Genomic DNA, 13,579 nt, shown 5'->3' on the forward strand with positions numbered 1-13,579 from the left:
TTGTGGATGTATGCATGCCTGTGCGGGTGCTTTCAGAAACATAGGATTTAAAATTCGATGCTAATGCCTGATTAAAACTTGAAAAAGTTGGGCAATCTTAACCCAACTCAAGTAAACCCGAAGCCGATTAAACCCGAGCCCGAATGAACCCGATTAAAACCCAACCCAAAGCCAATCCCAAATTGTAAAAGTTGGGTTAGGATTGGGTTGATCTTCCAACCTGCCCGAGTTACACCCCTAATGGGTATACGTAAATCTCACTTCATACTATGTTTCACCATACAAATATCATATATAATCAAAAAATTTATTTTCTTAATCATTAATTTACAAATATACACTAAAAAATTAATCAAATTATAAATTCATTCATTGTCCATTTTTGTTGAACAATCGACAGTTTGGATATATTTATTTAAAGAATATAGAGGGTTGTAAGTGGTAAATTGCCCTGGTGATTAAGCCTTTCTCTTCAACGCACTGTATTTCGAATTTAATCTCTCACCCTTTTCTTGATATAGCTTAACATAGTAATATTGCCAAATAAAATGTCATACAAATAAGAAAATGACTAGAGGGTTACTCAGATGGATAGTTAAATTGGGGTGGGTTTGAATAATCTTACGGGCCCAAGATGCATTCATATTTACAACGGGCTTGGATTAAAGCCCACGATCAGAGTTTCATATCCATTAAATACATAGAGATCCAATCGGGTTGGAACTCCTCCCCGTTTGGACAAGCTCCGAGCCAGTTCGATCGAGAGGGAGAGGGACATGGCTGACGACCTGTTTGAAGGCCTCCCTCCGCCATCTGCAAACCCTCCTCCTCCTCCTTCTCCTGAAATCCAACTCCGGCAACAGCTGCCGGAACCACAAAAGCCACCAAAACCGCGAAAAACAGCTTCTTTTAGCTGCGACTCTTCTTCTTCCCCTGCTCCTGCTCCTCCTCCAGTTGCTGCCCCTAAACCAATTCTCAAATCCGCCCTCAAGCGGCCGAATCCCGCCGAGTCGACCCCAGAAGGTATCTTTTTTTGGGTTTTTGGATACATTGCTTCCAAACCCATTACTTGTAAATTCTTGGATTTTATTTCCAGCAGCTATAAAAAAAATTGCCTTATTAGGGTTTTCGTTTTACATTAATTTTCGCTGTTGAAGAACCCTAGAAACAGAATTGAATTCATTTAACTATCAGGGTTGCATTTGTTTTTAGTTATTGTATTCCCTGAATTAATGTACTGAAGTTTTGCTCTCTGTGAATGATTAGTCTTTTCAAATAACTTTGGGAATGCAGCTTTTCGTAAAGGAAATGTGGTTTCTTACTGTTCGTTTCTTTGTGTTGGAATTCTTGCTAGAAATTAGTGTTGACGATTTAATAAAATTTGATTCTTGTTTATTTCTTCATGTATGCAACTTGTGTGAAATACCAATGTTTTGATTTGGTCAAATGAGCTAATATTTTGGAACTGGATTTTAGAAACTGTGCCGGAAAAGAAAAAGTTGAGGTTCAAAACCACGACGGATGCCTCAGAGCAACAGGTGATAGAGGCGATGCAGAAGATAGCTTCGCATATAAAGACTCCTGCGAAGTTTAGTAAGGCTTCAAAGCTTGCCATCCAGCTTATTCAGGCGGGAAGTGTGAAAGCTGAGACTAGTGATTACTGTTTTGCTATACTAGAAGCCGCAATGGAATCTCCTACTTCTTGTACGGATCCTTCCATGCGAGCTGATTACCATGCATTGTTTTCAGCGGCACAAGATGCCTCTGAGGTAAGACTGAAAGTCTGCATGTAATGCACGATAATGTCAGTGTTGGTTCATGAAATTTTTATTTGAATACTCAACTTACAAGGATTAAATTTTTGTTTCAGTGTCTCGATAAGAAGCAAAAGAATCAATTAACAACATGGACAATCAGGGCAGTGATGGCAAATGAATTATTCACCGACGACAGCTTCCTGGTGAGAACTTTTCCTATGGCAATTTGTGATCATAGTTTCTGAATCATGTAATGAATAGCTTCTTTGGTATATGATTTGATGAGAAGGATGAACCATGCAACCGATTTGGATACATATGCATTCTAAACTAATATTTTTCATTTAATATTATCTACTAATAAATTTCAGCGTAGAACTACCATTTGTTTTTGTGATATCTTCACCAACCCTGACTTACCTTTTTTCTGTCTTTCATGTTCTTCCTCTTTTTCTCGTCATGCATTTGTTATGTGAATGTTTACACAGTTTTCAAAAGCAGCTGGACGATTAAAGGAAGCCATATCTAATCTGCCTGTTGCAACCGAGGACGATGACAGAGAGGAAGCAGCTGTGCTGGAAGATGGAACAAAGATAGCAGATGAAGATGATCAGACGAAGCAGGATGTGACTTCAGCTGCACCAGCGGAAAATAATGATGAGTCATCTGATCCGTTTGGGCTTGATGCATTTTTAACTCCTGCCTCTACAAAGAAAGATGATAGAACAAAGGAAAAAAAAGATAACAAGATCACGAAGGAGGAGGAAGAGACCAAGAGATTCCTCAGATCAAAAAGAGAAGCCTTGGTTCTTTGTTTAGAGATAGCTGCTCAGCGTTATAAAACCCCGTGGTAAGTTCTTGAAAACTTTAAATTCTTCGATGCACTCTTCTTATTATCCAACCTATTACCATCTGGAGAGCTAGAATTTCTTATTTTATATTGTACTTATACTTTGCAGGTGCCAAACAGTCATAGACATATTAGCAAAGCACGCCTTTGATAACATAGCAAGGTTCACATTGAAACAAAGGACTGCCATTGAGAAACTTTGGGTTTCCATACGGGAACAGCATAATCGTCGAAAACAAGGGAAATCGATTACTGGGAAACTTGATGTCAACGCTTTCGAGTGGCTGCAGCAAAAATATTCTACTGAGAAGATCAGCATTCGGCACTCTGTAAGTGGTAGCGGAGGTCGTAAAACTGAAACTTGGCTTGGATGACATTATGTTTTCGATGTGGAAATGTTGATCATTCTTTAGAAGGAAAAACACGAAGAATTTGTAATTGTTGATCTGAATGAATTAATCACATTTCAAATTTACGTTACATGTTACAAATAATCGTCGTTTGCTACCAATAATCACCACAAGAACAGGATCCTTCTCTGAAGTGGTGAAAGCGATTCCGGTCCCTTACTATAATTACCCTCCCGTAAATTTTTGATAAAAGCTTTGTTGCTGTGTGGCAATCGTCACAGACTCGGAGGTTCTTCACAACCCGAATCGGGGTACCTGCAGCAGCAGCGATCAAACCGAATGCCATGGCCAGTTTCTCGCTGTGATAGTTAACCGCAGTTTCTTTCTCTTCCTCATCTATGTTCTGCAACACGACCGACGTGTTAGGAGCGTAACCTGCCTCTTTCAGCTTCTTGATCATCTCAGCCAGCATTTCGTAAATTTTTCCGGCTTGAGGGTGCGCTCTATCCCCCATTACAAAGTCATGGACCGAGCCATTTACTTCGATCGAGCTGAGACCGGGTTCTTTCTTGGTTCCTCTGTCTTTCATGGCTTTTCTCACCCCGGCAACATCATTCCATCTGTTTGATGCTGCATAGATGTTCGACATCAGAATGTTGTATCCACAATTTCGAGGTTCCAACTGGAGAAGCTGCCTTGACGCAACTTCAGCCAAGTCGGGATTTTTATGGATTTTGCACGCAGCGAGCAGGGCACCCCATACAATTGTGTTAGGCTGTATGGGCATGCTTTTGATCAGTTCATGAGCCTCGTGGAGTTTCCCAGCTCGACCTAACAAATCCACCATGCATCCGTAGTGCTCAACCTTCGGAGCCAATCCATGGACACGAACCATTTTCTCAAAAAAATTCTCTCCTTCTGCCACCAATCCAGCGTGACTGCAAGCATGGAGAACTCCGATAAATGTGATGTCGTTAGGCTCCACAGCTTCTCTGTTCATTTGTTCAAAGAGTTCCAGAGCTTGTTTTCCACAGCCATGCATAGAAAATCCTGTCATCATGGCATTCCACATGCAAATGTCTCGATTTGTGGCTTCATCAAACAACCTGAGAGCCATATCGATTTCTCCACACTTCGCATACATGTCAACTAGAGCTGTTCGTAAAATGACATCAACTTCCACCCGTTGCTGGTTTATATACGAATGAACCCACTTGCCCAGGTCAAGGGCTCCAACTTCTGCACATAACGAAATCAGGCTAACCATTGTGACTTGATTTGGCCTTGCTCCGCTATTCTTCATCCGAGCAAAGAGCTGTGAAGCCTCATTAGTGCAATTGGCATGCGCGTAAGCTGAGATCAAGGCACTCCAAATCATAACATCTTTGTAATCCACACTATCGAAAACAGCCCTTGCATATCTGGTTTCTCCGCATTTTCCATACATGTCGACCAAAGCAGTGGCCAAAGGCAAAGACATGACAAACCCATGTCTCAGAATGTAGGCGTGCAGCCACTTGCCTAATTCCATAGCGCCAACAGACCCAGACTCGATAATCAAACTCAGCATCGTAATCTCATTCGGAAAACTTCCTTCCGCCAGCATTCTGTTGAAAAGTTTTGCTCCCTCGTGTAAATCTCTGCAATGAATGTACCCCGCAATCATTGCAGTCCACGAAACAATATTTTTCTGTCCTAACCCGTCGAAGAGCCTCCTTGCATAAGTTACATTTCCACACTTGACATACATGTCGATCATAGCAGTAGTAACAGGAACTCCGAATTTCTCATGCTTGCCATTCCTCACAACATGAACATGCATCGCTTTCCCCATTTCGATATCAGCAACCCCCGCAAAGAGATTAACCATGCTAATCATGGCAATCTCACTAGGCTTCACTCGAACACGATGCATTTCCCTTATAAGATCCAATGCCTCACCAAACAATCTGTTCCTAACACAGCTCCTAATCATTGTACTCCAAGAAACAACATCTCTGTCAGTCATTTTATCGAACAGCAAGCGAGCTAGCACCACATTCCCACTTTCGCTATACATTTGGATCAACGCGTTGCGCACGAAAACATCACCATCCAACCCGCTCTTCAGCGCGAAGCCGTGCGTCTCCTTTCCCAAAATCGCGAAAGACGATTGCCCGCAAGCTTTGAGGACTGATGGAATGGTGAAGCTGTCGACTTGAGTGTCCATTCTTCGCATTTGGGCATATATTTCGAGTGCAATTGCCGGGCAGTTGTTCTTAATGTATGAAGTTATCAAGAAGTTGTGCTGAGCTGCAGGGCTTAGCTGGGTTTGGAGGTGCGTGAGAGGGGTTTGCTGGGTGTGATCAAATTGGGTTTTGATCATGTGGGCATGGATTTGCTGGGTGTGGTCAAGGTTGGGGTGTCCATGGGGGGTAAAAGAAGTGGTTGGTTGGTGGGTAGATGGGTGGGTGTTTGGGTGTGGGGTGTGATTGTTTGGAGAGGTTTGGAGGAATTTGAATTTGGAGGGAGGAAGGAGGGAAGGTGGAAGGAGATGAGGTTTGGTGGTGACCATTGTATGGTCCATGGATGTGTAGGCTTTGGAATTGCATCTTTTTCTCAATGTTTTCATCCCATGAGAAATATCTTCAAAATCTCCCCTTCCATCTTCTACCTCACGATTGGGCTTCAGCTTGGGCTGGGCTGAATATCTTCAAACATCTTCTACCTTACATCTTCACCATTGTTTGGTCCATGGATGGACAGGCCACCACTGAGGGTGAAGAAGTTGTCACAAAGAGTCACTATTTTAAAAATTTCCGCCTAACGCCGTCAAGGTCTCTGCCTAGGTTTTAGGCGCTGGCCACTGTCCCGATTAATATTTAGACGTTTTAAAATTAAGAAATGATGCTAGAGCTGCTGAGGTGCTCGCCTCGGCACCCGCCTAGGGTTGTAACTCACTTAGATAGAAAATAGATAGCTTTCCTTTTGTATTTTATTGTTTCCAATAAATTGTAAGAGACTTATTGATTATTTAAATAAACACACATTATGTTTACTTCACATGTTTTCATTATGTTCCAATACTTCATAATATATATGAGACTCGTCTTGTTATATTGATTGTGACCGAAATAAGAAGGGTACACCACATGTTTTTATATAAGTAATAGAAAATTTTATTTTTTAAGTTATTAACTTTTTAACACACATATTTCACCATTTATATAATGACACGTAATATATCACCCATGTATCGGTCACATTGGAAAAGTTTCTCCCTGCAAAGTAAATTACAAATTTCATCCAAAACCCTACACCCCATCCCGTTGCTCCTCTATATAAACACACCTTAAACCCTGGCCTCTCATCTCATCTTCTTCACTGTTCGTCTCCAATCCAAATCTCATCTTCAGGTAACGTAATGTCTCTCTCCCCCATCTTTTCTGTAACTCAAAGTTTCTATCTTTTCTGTTCAATCTGTGATGCCATTAGATCCCATTTCCAAAGAATTAATATTTCAATCGTAAAATAAATGAATCGAGGAAAAGCACATATCGAAGGCTTATGGGCGATAAATATGAACAGCCCATGCGCTCAAAAATTGTGCAAAATCATAAATCTTTCTTCTTTTTTTTACTATATCCTCTCGACATTGCCCGAGGATTTCGAAGAATGATGACATTGCTAAATCCTGCTGTTGATATCAAATTTATTTGTATTCTTTGATGGGGTTTGTTAATCTTTATTTGTTTCTTGATTTGTTTATTGGGTTTTTGTTATTCAAACTGTGAGAATTTTGAATGTTGTTGCCCGATTTCGTTGTTAGATCATGAAAAATATGTTAAAAGTATCGCCTTTGTGAATTAATTGATGTGTTAATTGATTTGATCTATGTGTTTGGTCTGATGTGATTGTGATTGGTTTTGACAGATTGGAAGTTGTAGAGAAAATGTCGAACCCGAAAGTTTTCTTTGACATATTGATCGGAAGGATGAAGGCGGGTCGAGTTGTAATGGAGTTATTTGCTGATAAAACCCCGAAAACTGCTGAAAATTTCCGTGCTCTGTGCACCGGAGATAAGGGGATGGGATTATCAGGGAAGCCACTGCACTTTAAGGGATCCACATTCCATCGCATTATCCCGAACTTCATGTGCCAGGGTGGAGATTTCACAAAAGGCAACGGAACTGGGGGAGAGTCGATTTATGGGGCGAAATTCGCGGATGAGAACTTCAACTTGAAGCATACTGGCCCTGGAATTTTGTCCATGGCGAATTCTGGACCTAATACGAATGGTTCACAGTTCTTCATTTGCACAGCGAGCACACCTTGGCTTGACGGAAAGCACGTTGTGTTTGGAAAAGTTGTCAATGGATACAGTGTTGTTGAGAAGATGGAAAGGGTGGGTTCGGAGCGTGGGACTACTTCTGAACCTGTTGTGATCGAAGATTGCGGTCAGATAAAAGATGAGTGTTGATGTTTGAATAGTTGGGGAAGTTTCAAGTAACGTCATAGCTTAGGGTTGCTTTTAGTACTATAGTTAGTTTCAAGTTTCAAGCAAAAATGGTGTTTTGTTTGAAGAAAACTGATGTAATGCAAATAATACTTTGAATGGATGTATATTTTCTTAAATGCTTTGAATGTGTATAATCGTGGCTATTTATCTTTTTATCGTGTGTGGTGACTTAGAGCATTTTTAACGACTTAAAAATAGAGAGTATGATTGGAGATGGTCTAAGACTATAATGCGATTACGAAGAAATAGTGAAATTTTGGGTTCTTTTGTTGTAATGAGGTCGGATTAATTTCACTAACGGAACTATGCCAAAGTCCATTCCAAATTGTGCTAAACAAGCCTTGAGGAGGCATTTTGTAAGAATGAAACCAAACCATAAAAGATAAAACCAATTTGCAATATGTGAAGTAGCTCAATATCTTATAATCTTTGCAAGTTTCCTCTTTTAACTGATGTGAAACTCTTTTACCTCTACAATTCCTCTCATGCGTGGTGAATTTTCAAGCCAAACATGTGGACAACACAAATTGGGAGAAGTTGAGCACATGTGACCGTTGGGCTTCATAGGTGGGCCAACCTAGCTCTAATACCATAAAGAAGTTGAGGTTCCATCATAAAAACAATTGGCAATATGAGGAGTAACCCAACCTCTTATAAGCTCTTACAAGGTTTATCCTTTGACAATGTGAGACTTTATTATCTTCACATCCTCACAATGAGAATAAGAGGGCAAAGTCCCACATTCGTGAATGTAGGGGCTTATAAGGAGTTAGGCTACTCCCCAATCTTCATTCATGGTATCATAGTACATTACCCCATATGTGAATTTCAACGACCATGTGCTCCACGTTACCCAATTTGTGCACGTGAGGGGGCGTGTGATAATATGAGAATAAAATCCCACATCAGTGAAGGACCAAACCATGCAAGGGCTTATAAAGATTTGAACTACTCCCAATATTGCTAATTGATTTTGTAGTAGAAACCTACTTCAGGAAGGCCATCGAAGACCATAACAAGAACCAGAGACGGTCTGCCGATCCCGAGGTGGTGAGAAACGTGAAGGGGTATATGCAGTTCACATGGTTTATGCACATTTTGTACATACTCAAAACATTTAGAAAGGAAAAAGAAGAAGTCCAAGAGCTGCCAATAGCCTTTATACAAGCAAATGTGTATTTTAGCTACATTTAGGTGATGGGTTTTGTCAATTGCTTCCAGATTTGAAGGTTGTCATGTTTTCACAACATTGCATATAAAAAGGGGGGAGGTTGAAGTTGAATACCCAAGATATCACACACTTCATTACTTGAAAGTACAATGGCAACTGCTGGTGAGTTTTGGCTACATTATTATAGTTCAGAGAAGCGATTTCCGCACATCTCTGTTATCTCTCTGCACGCCTTGTTTATCTAGGAGCGGAAAGAAACAGGGCCGTACAAATGGGGAAAAAGATTGTATAAATCACTTTTCTTTTTTAATTGTTGTTGCTAATAATATTTCAGAAGTGAATCTGATTACATTGCTTCCATGGTGATCATGATCAGATGGTCGGAAGTTTACCACTATCCTTAGCATTGATGGAGGAGGAGTGAGAGGCATCATTCCGGCGACCATGCTCGCCTTTCTCGAGTCCGAACTCCAAGTTAGCGTGTCTGCTTCCGCCAGACTTTTTTTCGTTTCTTCGGAACCTTGAATTTGTTCATCATTCTTACCTAATTGATTGATTTACAAAATGCTTCCTCCTAAACGAATAGAAACTGGATGGAAAAGATGCAAGGATTGCACACTGCTTTGACTACATTGCTGGAACCAGCACAGGAGGCCTTGTTGCTGCTATGATTACCACACCAAATAAAAAAAAGCAACCTCTGCTTTATGTACATGAACTCAAGAAGTTTTATTTTGATGAGCGTCCATACATAGTGCCTCAAGAACCGACTAAAACCGCTCGAATGTATGTTCCATAAGAGGACACTATTTTGAAGTGCTGATAACAATCTCACTGTATATATCTTATGAATTGAACTGTTGGATCGGTCTTTCCAGCATACCCGCTTGAAACATTAGACTTGTTATATGGATTGACATATAAGTTTTTCTTGAATCGTTGAGCAAGCAGCTCTGAAGTCAGCAATGGCCTCTCATATTCCTTCGAGTGCCGCTTGTGTGGTGGAATATGAGCCATTCCAGAACTAGCACTCATACCACCACGAATACCTCTATAGCCTTTGCCACGACCACGTAAGGTACCAGGACGACCGCCACGAGCAGCAGCGGGAGCAGTGCGTCTAGCATCAGCAAAGAAGACAGTATGCATCCTTTGTTTCCGCTCAGCAGTGAGCAGAAGGGCCTCTGAAGCACTGTGAGATATGGCTCCATCACGATCCTGAGCAGAAGCCACGGTGCTTTCACATGCAGGGCCAACATTGTTGAGAACAATGGCAGCAATGTCTGAGTCAGAAACAGGAGCACCAGATAAGGAGAGGGCGTCAGCAAGGCAACTGACACGATTGAGAAACTCAGCAATTGAGGAGTCGCCACGGTGGGTGTTCATCAGCTCACCGTGAAGTTGAAGAAGACGGCCAGTGGGCTGCAAATCATAGCATTCGCGCAGACAGGTCCATGCAGAATGAGAACTGGTTTTCCCGATTAGGGCACCCAACACAGTGGTATGAACAGAGCTCTTGATCCAGAACATAACCATAGCATCTTGTTGAATCCATGCTTCAAACTCCGGATTCACAGTATCAGTAAGATTGCCCTCATCATCTTTGAGAAAGGCAGGAGGACATTTGCTAGTGCCATCAACAAAGGAGACGAGATTCCTGCTACGAAGCAAGGTAAGCATCTGGGCTTGCCAGAGAGGGTAATTGGTAGGGTCAAGTTTAATCGGAAGAAAGTTGGAAACGTTGGAAGAGCTGGAAGAGTTGGACGCCATTTGAAAGAAAAAGGAAATGCTTAGGATCAGTGGCGAAGCCACGTGGGGGCGAGGAGTGGCGGCCGCCACTCCCCTCGCCGGAAAACACCACTGGAAAGCTGGGTTCGCCACTCCCCTCGCCGGAAACCTCACTGGTTCATCTCCTCTGGAATGCGACGACGATTACGAATACAATTGGAGCTGCGAACGAGTTCCGGTGCTCCGATACGGCTTCTACTACCTCTCCCATGTCTGATTGTTTCCTTTGCTCTGGTGTTCCGTACGAAACACCACCTTCTTCTTCGTTTCGGATTTTCGATGCTTCTCTGCAACCGGGTAAGTTGCTACAGACCCAAGTCTAAAACTCCACTGGGTAACCCCCGATTCAATTGGGCCTGTTGGGGATAAATTGTTCGAAATGGTCCAATCAAATAGAAGCCCTATTTTCCCCAAATATGATAAATCACGAGTTTATGGTTCTTGTAGTTGGATTTTTTTATATAAATATTACGTATAATTGAATAATACGGAAAATAAACAGTTGAGAATCAAAATATAAGATCTAAGTATTTGTGAAAAGCAAATTTAATTGTGAAAACACTCGTATGATTGAACAATACATAGCATTAAAGCCAAAATTTTAATTTTGTTTAATATATTTTCAGTTGTATCAAATTTGATCATTGTAATTTCCTAGTTGTTGCAACATGAAAATATATCCTTATGTTTGTTTTACTACTATATCCACTATGTTAAACCCACACTCGTTTTACTACCATATCTTTCAAATATTCTGAGTAGTCCTCCTCCTCCTTCAAATATTCTAAGAAGTCATCCTTCAAATATTCCAAGTAAGTCACAACAAAGTGAGGTCACTGAGTTGGATGAAATATTGGCTAATCTTCTTGCAGATCCTGCACATAAACGTCGAATGATTGATTATCCACCTAATTATCGTGAAGCAATTCGTAGACATTATCTCCAAATTGTAATTTGTTTGTATTGATTAATTATGGAAGACATTACTAGATAAAAAGATTTAGTTGTTGTCATTTTTCTTTAACCTTGCATTCTTTTAAGTTCGCCCCTCCCCTCAAGAAATCCTGGCTTCGCCACTGCTTAGGATGAATGCTTTGAATAAACTCAGCTTAATGAATTATGAGTGAGGCTTCCCCTCGATTATATAGGATTACAACTTGCTACAGGGATTTTTCTTTTTCTTATACAACTTGCTGGAGGGTTTTTTTTTTTTTTTTCTTTTTCATTTTAGAGACAACTTGGTGGAGGGTTATATGCTTTTTTCATGACAAACCTTGGTGGAGGGTTAAATGCTTTTTTTGTGACAAGCCTTGCCGGAGGGTTTTTTCTTTAATTTTTGCTAATTAACCTTGCTGGAGGGTTTTTTTTTTTTCGTACATCGATATTTTTATACTAAGAGGAGGGGGAGTTCGGCTAACCTACACAATAGGCAACCTAATTTGGTAAGATCTCTCATTTTCAAATGAAGATGAAAACTACCAGACCGTAATACTGAGTGATCACCGGAGAGTTTTAATAAAGAATAAAAGTAGCTTTGTGAAGTTGAAATTCTGTTTTAGTTTAATAAAGAATAAATTATCTTGAAATGCTCATTTTACAACTCAAAAGCCAATTTTGGAGTTCGGTGGGTCAGAAATTTGTGATGCAAATCATCTAACCCACTGAAAAATGTAAAAACAGGTAGATTACATTTTTTTTTTCTCCTCAAGTTCTCGTCCAATTTCAAATTTGTATGTTTTTCAATTTTTTCAATTTCATACGACGATTCACGATTTTGTATAAATGTCTTAGATCTGTATTAATTTATGTTAGTTTCTCTGTTATTTGTCCATGTGAACGTCGTCGGCCGGCCCCACAAAATTTGTGCCAAATGAATAAAAACCAATTAAAAAATGGATATTCATTATTAAAGAAAATCAATTTAAAGAAAACCTTCTTCTTTGACAACAAATCAATATGAAGAAGAAACCCTTCATCTTCTTCATCTGAAAGTTAAAAAATCAAAGTACAAATTAATGTATAAACATTATTTGAACCTTTAACGTGTGATGTTGAGTGTTGTATATCACCAAAAAGTTAAAAGATCTTGCATTAGCTTTGTAGAAGTTATTGTAGAACCTCAAGAGTATATATAGTCCACCTATTATCAATTGGACTTTAGGAGAGATTTTTTTGTGTCAGGAACATGGCCTAGTACACCATGTAATAATACAATTGGTTGGACACTTAAATATTTTTTTTAACTAATTGTATTATGACACTTGGGTATACCAGGTAGTGTTCTCGAAACATTGAAAATTTTTCTCGGACTTTGGGTAGAATCTCCTAAAATGATACATACTCCAGCAAAAGTTAACATCCTGATCATATCACGATGAACACCTAATTAAGCAAAACAATCACTCTCCCAATAAGCACTTCATTGCGACTACATAGGTTTACAACGAAGCAGCACACGATTATTTCACCAGTGAGAGGTTGCAGCATGCACGTAGTTTCGTTGCATGTTAGAAAAGGTTCACAGCATATCAACTTCACATTGTCCTGCAGCATATCAGAAATCAAGCGGATTTCAACATTTTCTTCCTGAAAAATCGAAAGAATAAGATCGACATCATGTTACTATGAACACATGATAGATCTTTTCTTGGTACAGAGATATTTGATTTTCAGAGAAAAATATAAGACTTACCTGTAACCTTGAAACGAGCATTTCCAAAAACAGCCTCCCAACCAGTTTCTGTACCATATGTTAAACTGGGTCCTCAAGCACAACTTTAGCTATATTAACCATATGTTAAACTACTGCTTTCCATTATCGAGACAGGAGTCTATCAAAGCTAGAGGTTTTTCTTCACTATTCGACTCGGTAGATTCCAAGGAAATGGGCACAAGTTTAACGGTAGACAGAAACCGGTTCTGATCATCCATACGAATGGTGCAAAATCTCGATATAGCATGGTTTGCATAAAGAAATCTTGTATCAAAATTATACTTCGATGGCTTCACATTTAAATTTTTCTTGAACTGGGGAGCAAGCAGCTCCAGTGTTGGTAACGGGCCTCCCCTTTTCTGTTAACTGCCGCTTGTGCGGTGGGACGTAAGCCATTTTAAAACCAGAACTTGTGCTTAAAATTCGTAGCAAGGCAAAAAGAAACTGCAAAA

The 13,579-nt window shown here is 40.1% G+C and overlaps 3 protein-coding genes across 3 annotated transcripts; 2 read left to right on the forward strand and 1 right to left on the reverse strand.

Annotated features, from left to right (window-relative positions):
• Nucleotides 1–706: 706 nt before the first annotated feature.
• Nucleotides 707–3,087, forward strand: LOC103451056 (uncharacterized). Its single transcript, XM_008390483.4, has 5 exons — nucleotides 707–1,023; nucleotides 1,477–1,769; nucleotides 1,871–1,960; nucleotides 2,246–2,607; nucleotides 2,717–3,087. Exons 1-5 carry the CDS (start codon nucleotides 777–779, stop codon nucleotides 2,979–2,981), a joined length of 1,257 nt encoding a protein of 418 aa, XP_008388705.2. The 5' UTR covers nucleotides 707–776; the 3' UTR covers nucleotides 2,982–3,087.
• Nucleotides 3,088–3,111: 24 nt separating this feature from the next.
• LOC103451055 (pentatricopeptide repeat-containing protein At3g26782, mitochondrial-like) lies at nucleotides 3,112–5,322 on the reverse strand. Its single transcript, XM_008390482.4, has one exon. The coding sequence runs from the start codon at nucleotides 5,320–5,322 to the stop codon at nucleotides 3,112–3,114; it is 2,211 nt and encodes a 736-aa protein (XP_008388704.4).
• An 857-nt stretch (nucleotides 5,323–6,179) lies between these two features.
• Nucleotides 6,180–7,571, forward strand: LOC103451057 (peptidyl-prolyl cis-trans isomerase CYP19-3-like). The gene is made up of 2 exons (XM_008390484.4): nucleotides 6,180–6,352; nucleotides 6,870–7,571. The coding sequence occupies exon 2, from the start codon at nucleotides 6,889–6,891 to the stop codon at nucleotides 7,414–7,416; it is 528 nt and encodes a 175-aa protein (XP_008388706.2). The 5' UTR covers nucleotides 6,180–6,352; nucleotides 6,870–6,888; the 3' UTR covers nucleotides 7,417–7,571.
• Nucleotides 7,572–13,579: the final 6,008 nt, after the last annotated feature.

Source organism: Malus domestica, chromosome 12, assembly GCF_042453785.1.
Source record: "Malus domestica chromosome 12, GDT2T_hap1".
NCBI classification, from domain to species: Eukaryota; Viridiplantae; Streptophyta; class Magnoliopsida; order Rosales; family Rosaceae; genus Malus; species Malus domestica.

Excerpts from the sequence above, each read along its gene's own strand:
- LOC103451056 (XM_008390483.4), top strand. The coding sequence starts at position 777 with ATGGCTGACGACCTGTTTGAAGGCCTCCCTCCGCCATCTGCAAACCCT. Across the intron at positions 1,024-1,476 it reads CGCCGAGTCGACCCCAGAAG|AAACTGTGCCGGAAAAGAAA; the intron begins GTATCTTTTTTT and ends ACTGGATTTTAG. Across the intron at positions 2,608-2,716 it reads CAGCGTTATAAAACCCCGTG|GTGCCAAACAGTCATAGACA; the intron begins GTAAGTTCTTGA and ends TATACTTTGCAG.
- LOC103451055 (XM_008390482.4), bottom strand. The coding sequence starts at position 5,322 with ATGATCAAAACCCAATTTGATCACACCCAGCAAACCCCTCTCACGCAC.
- LOC103451057 (XM_008390484.4), top strand. The coding sequence starts at position 6,889 with ATGTCGAACCCGAAAGTTTTCTTTGACATATTGATCGGAAGGATGAAG.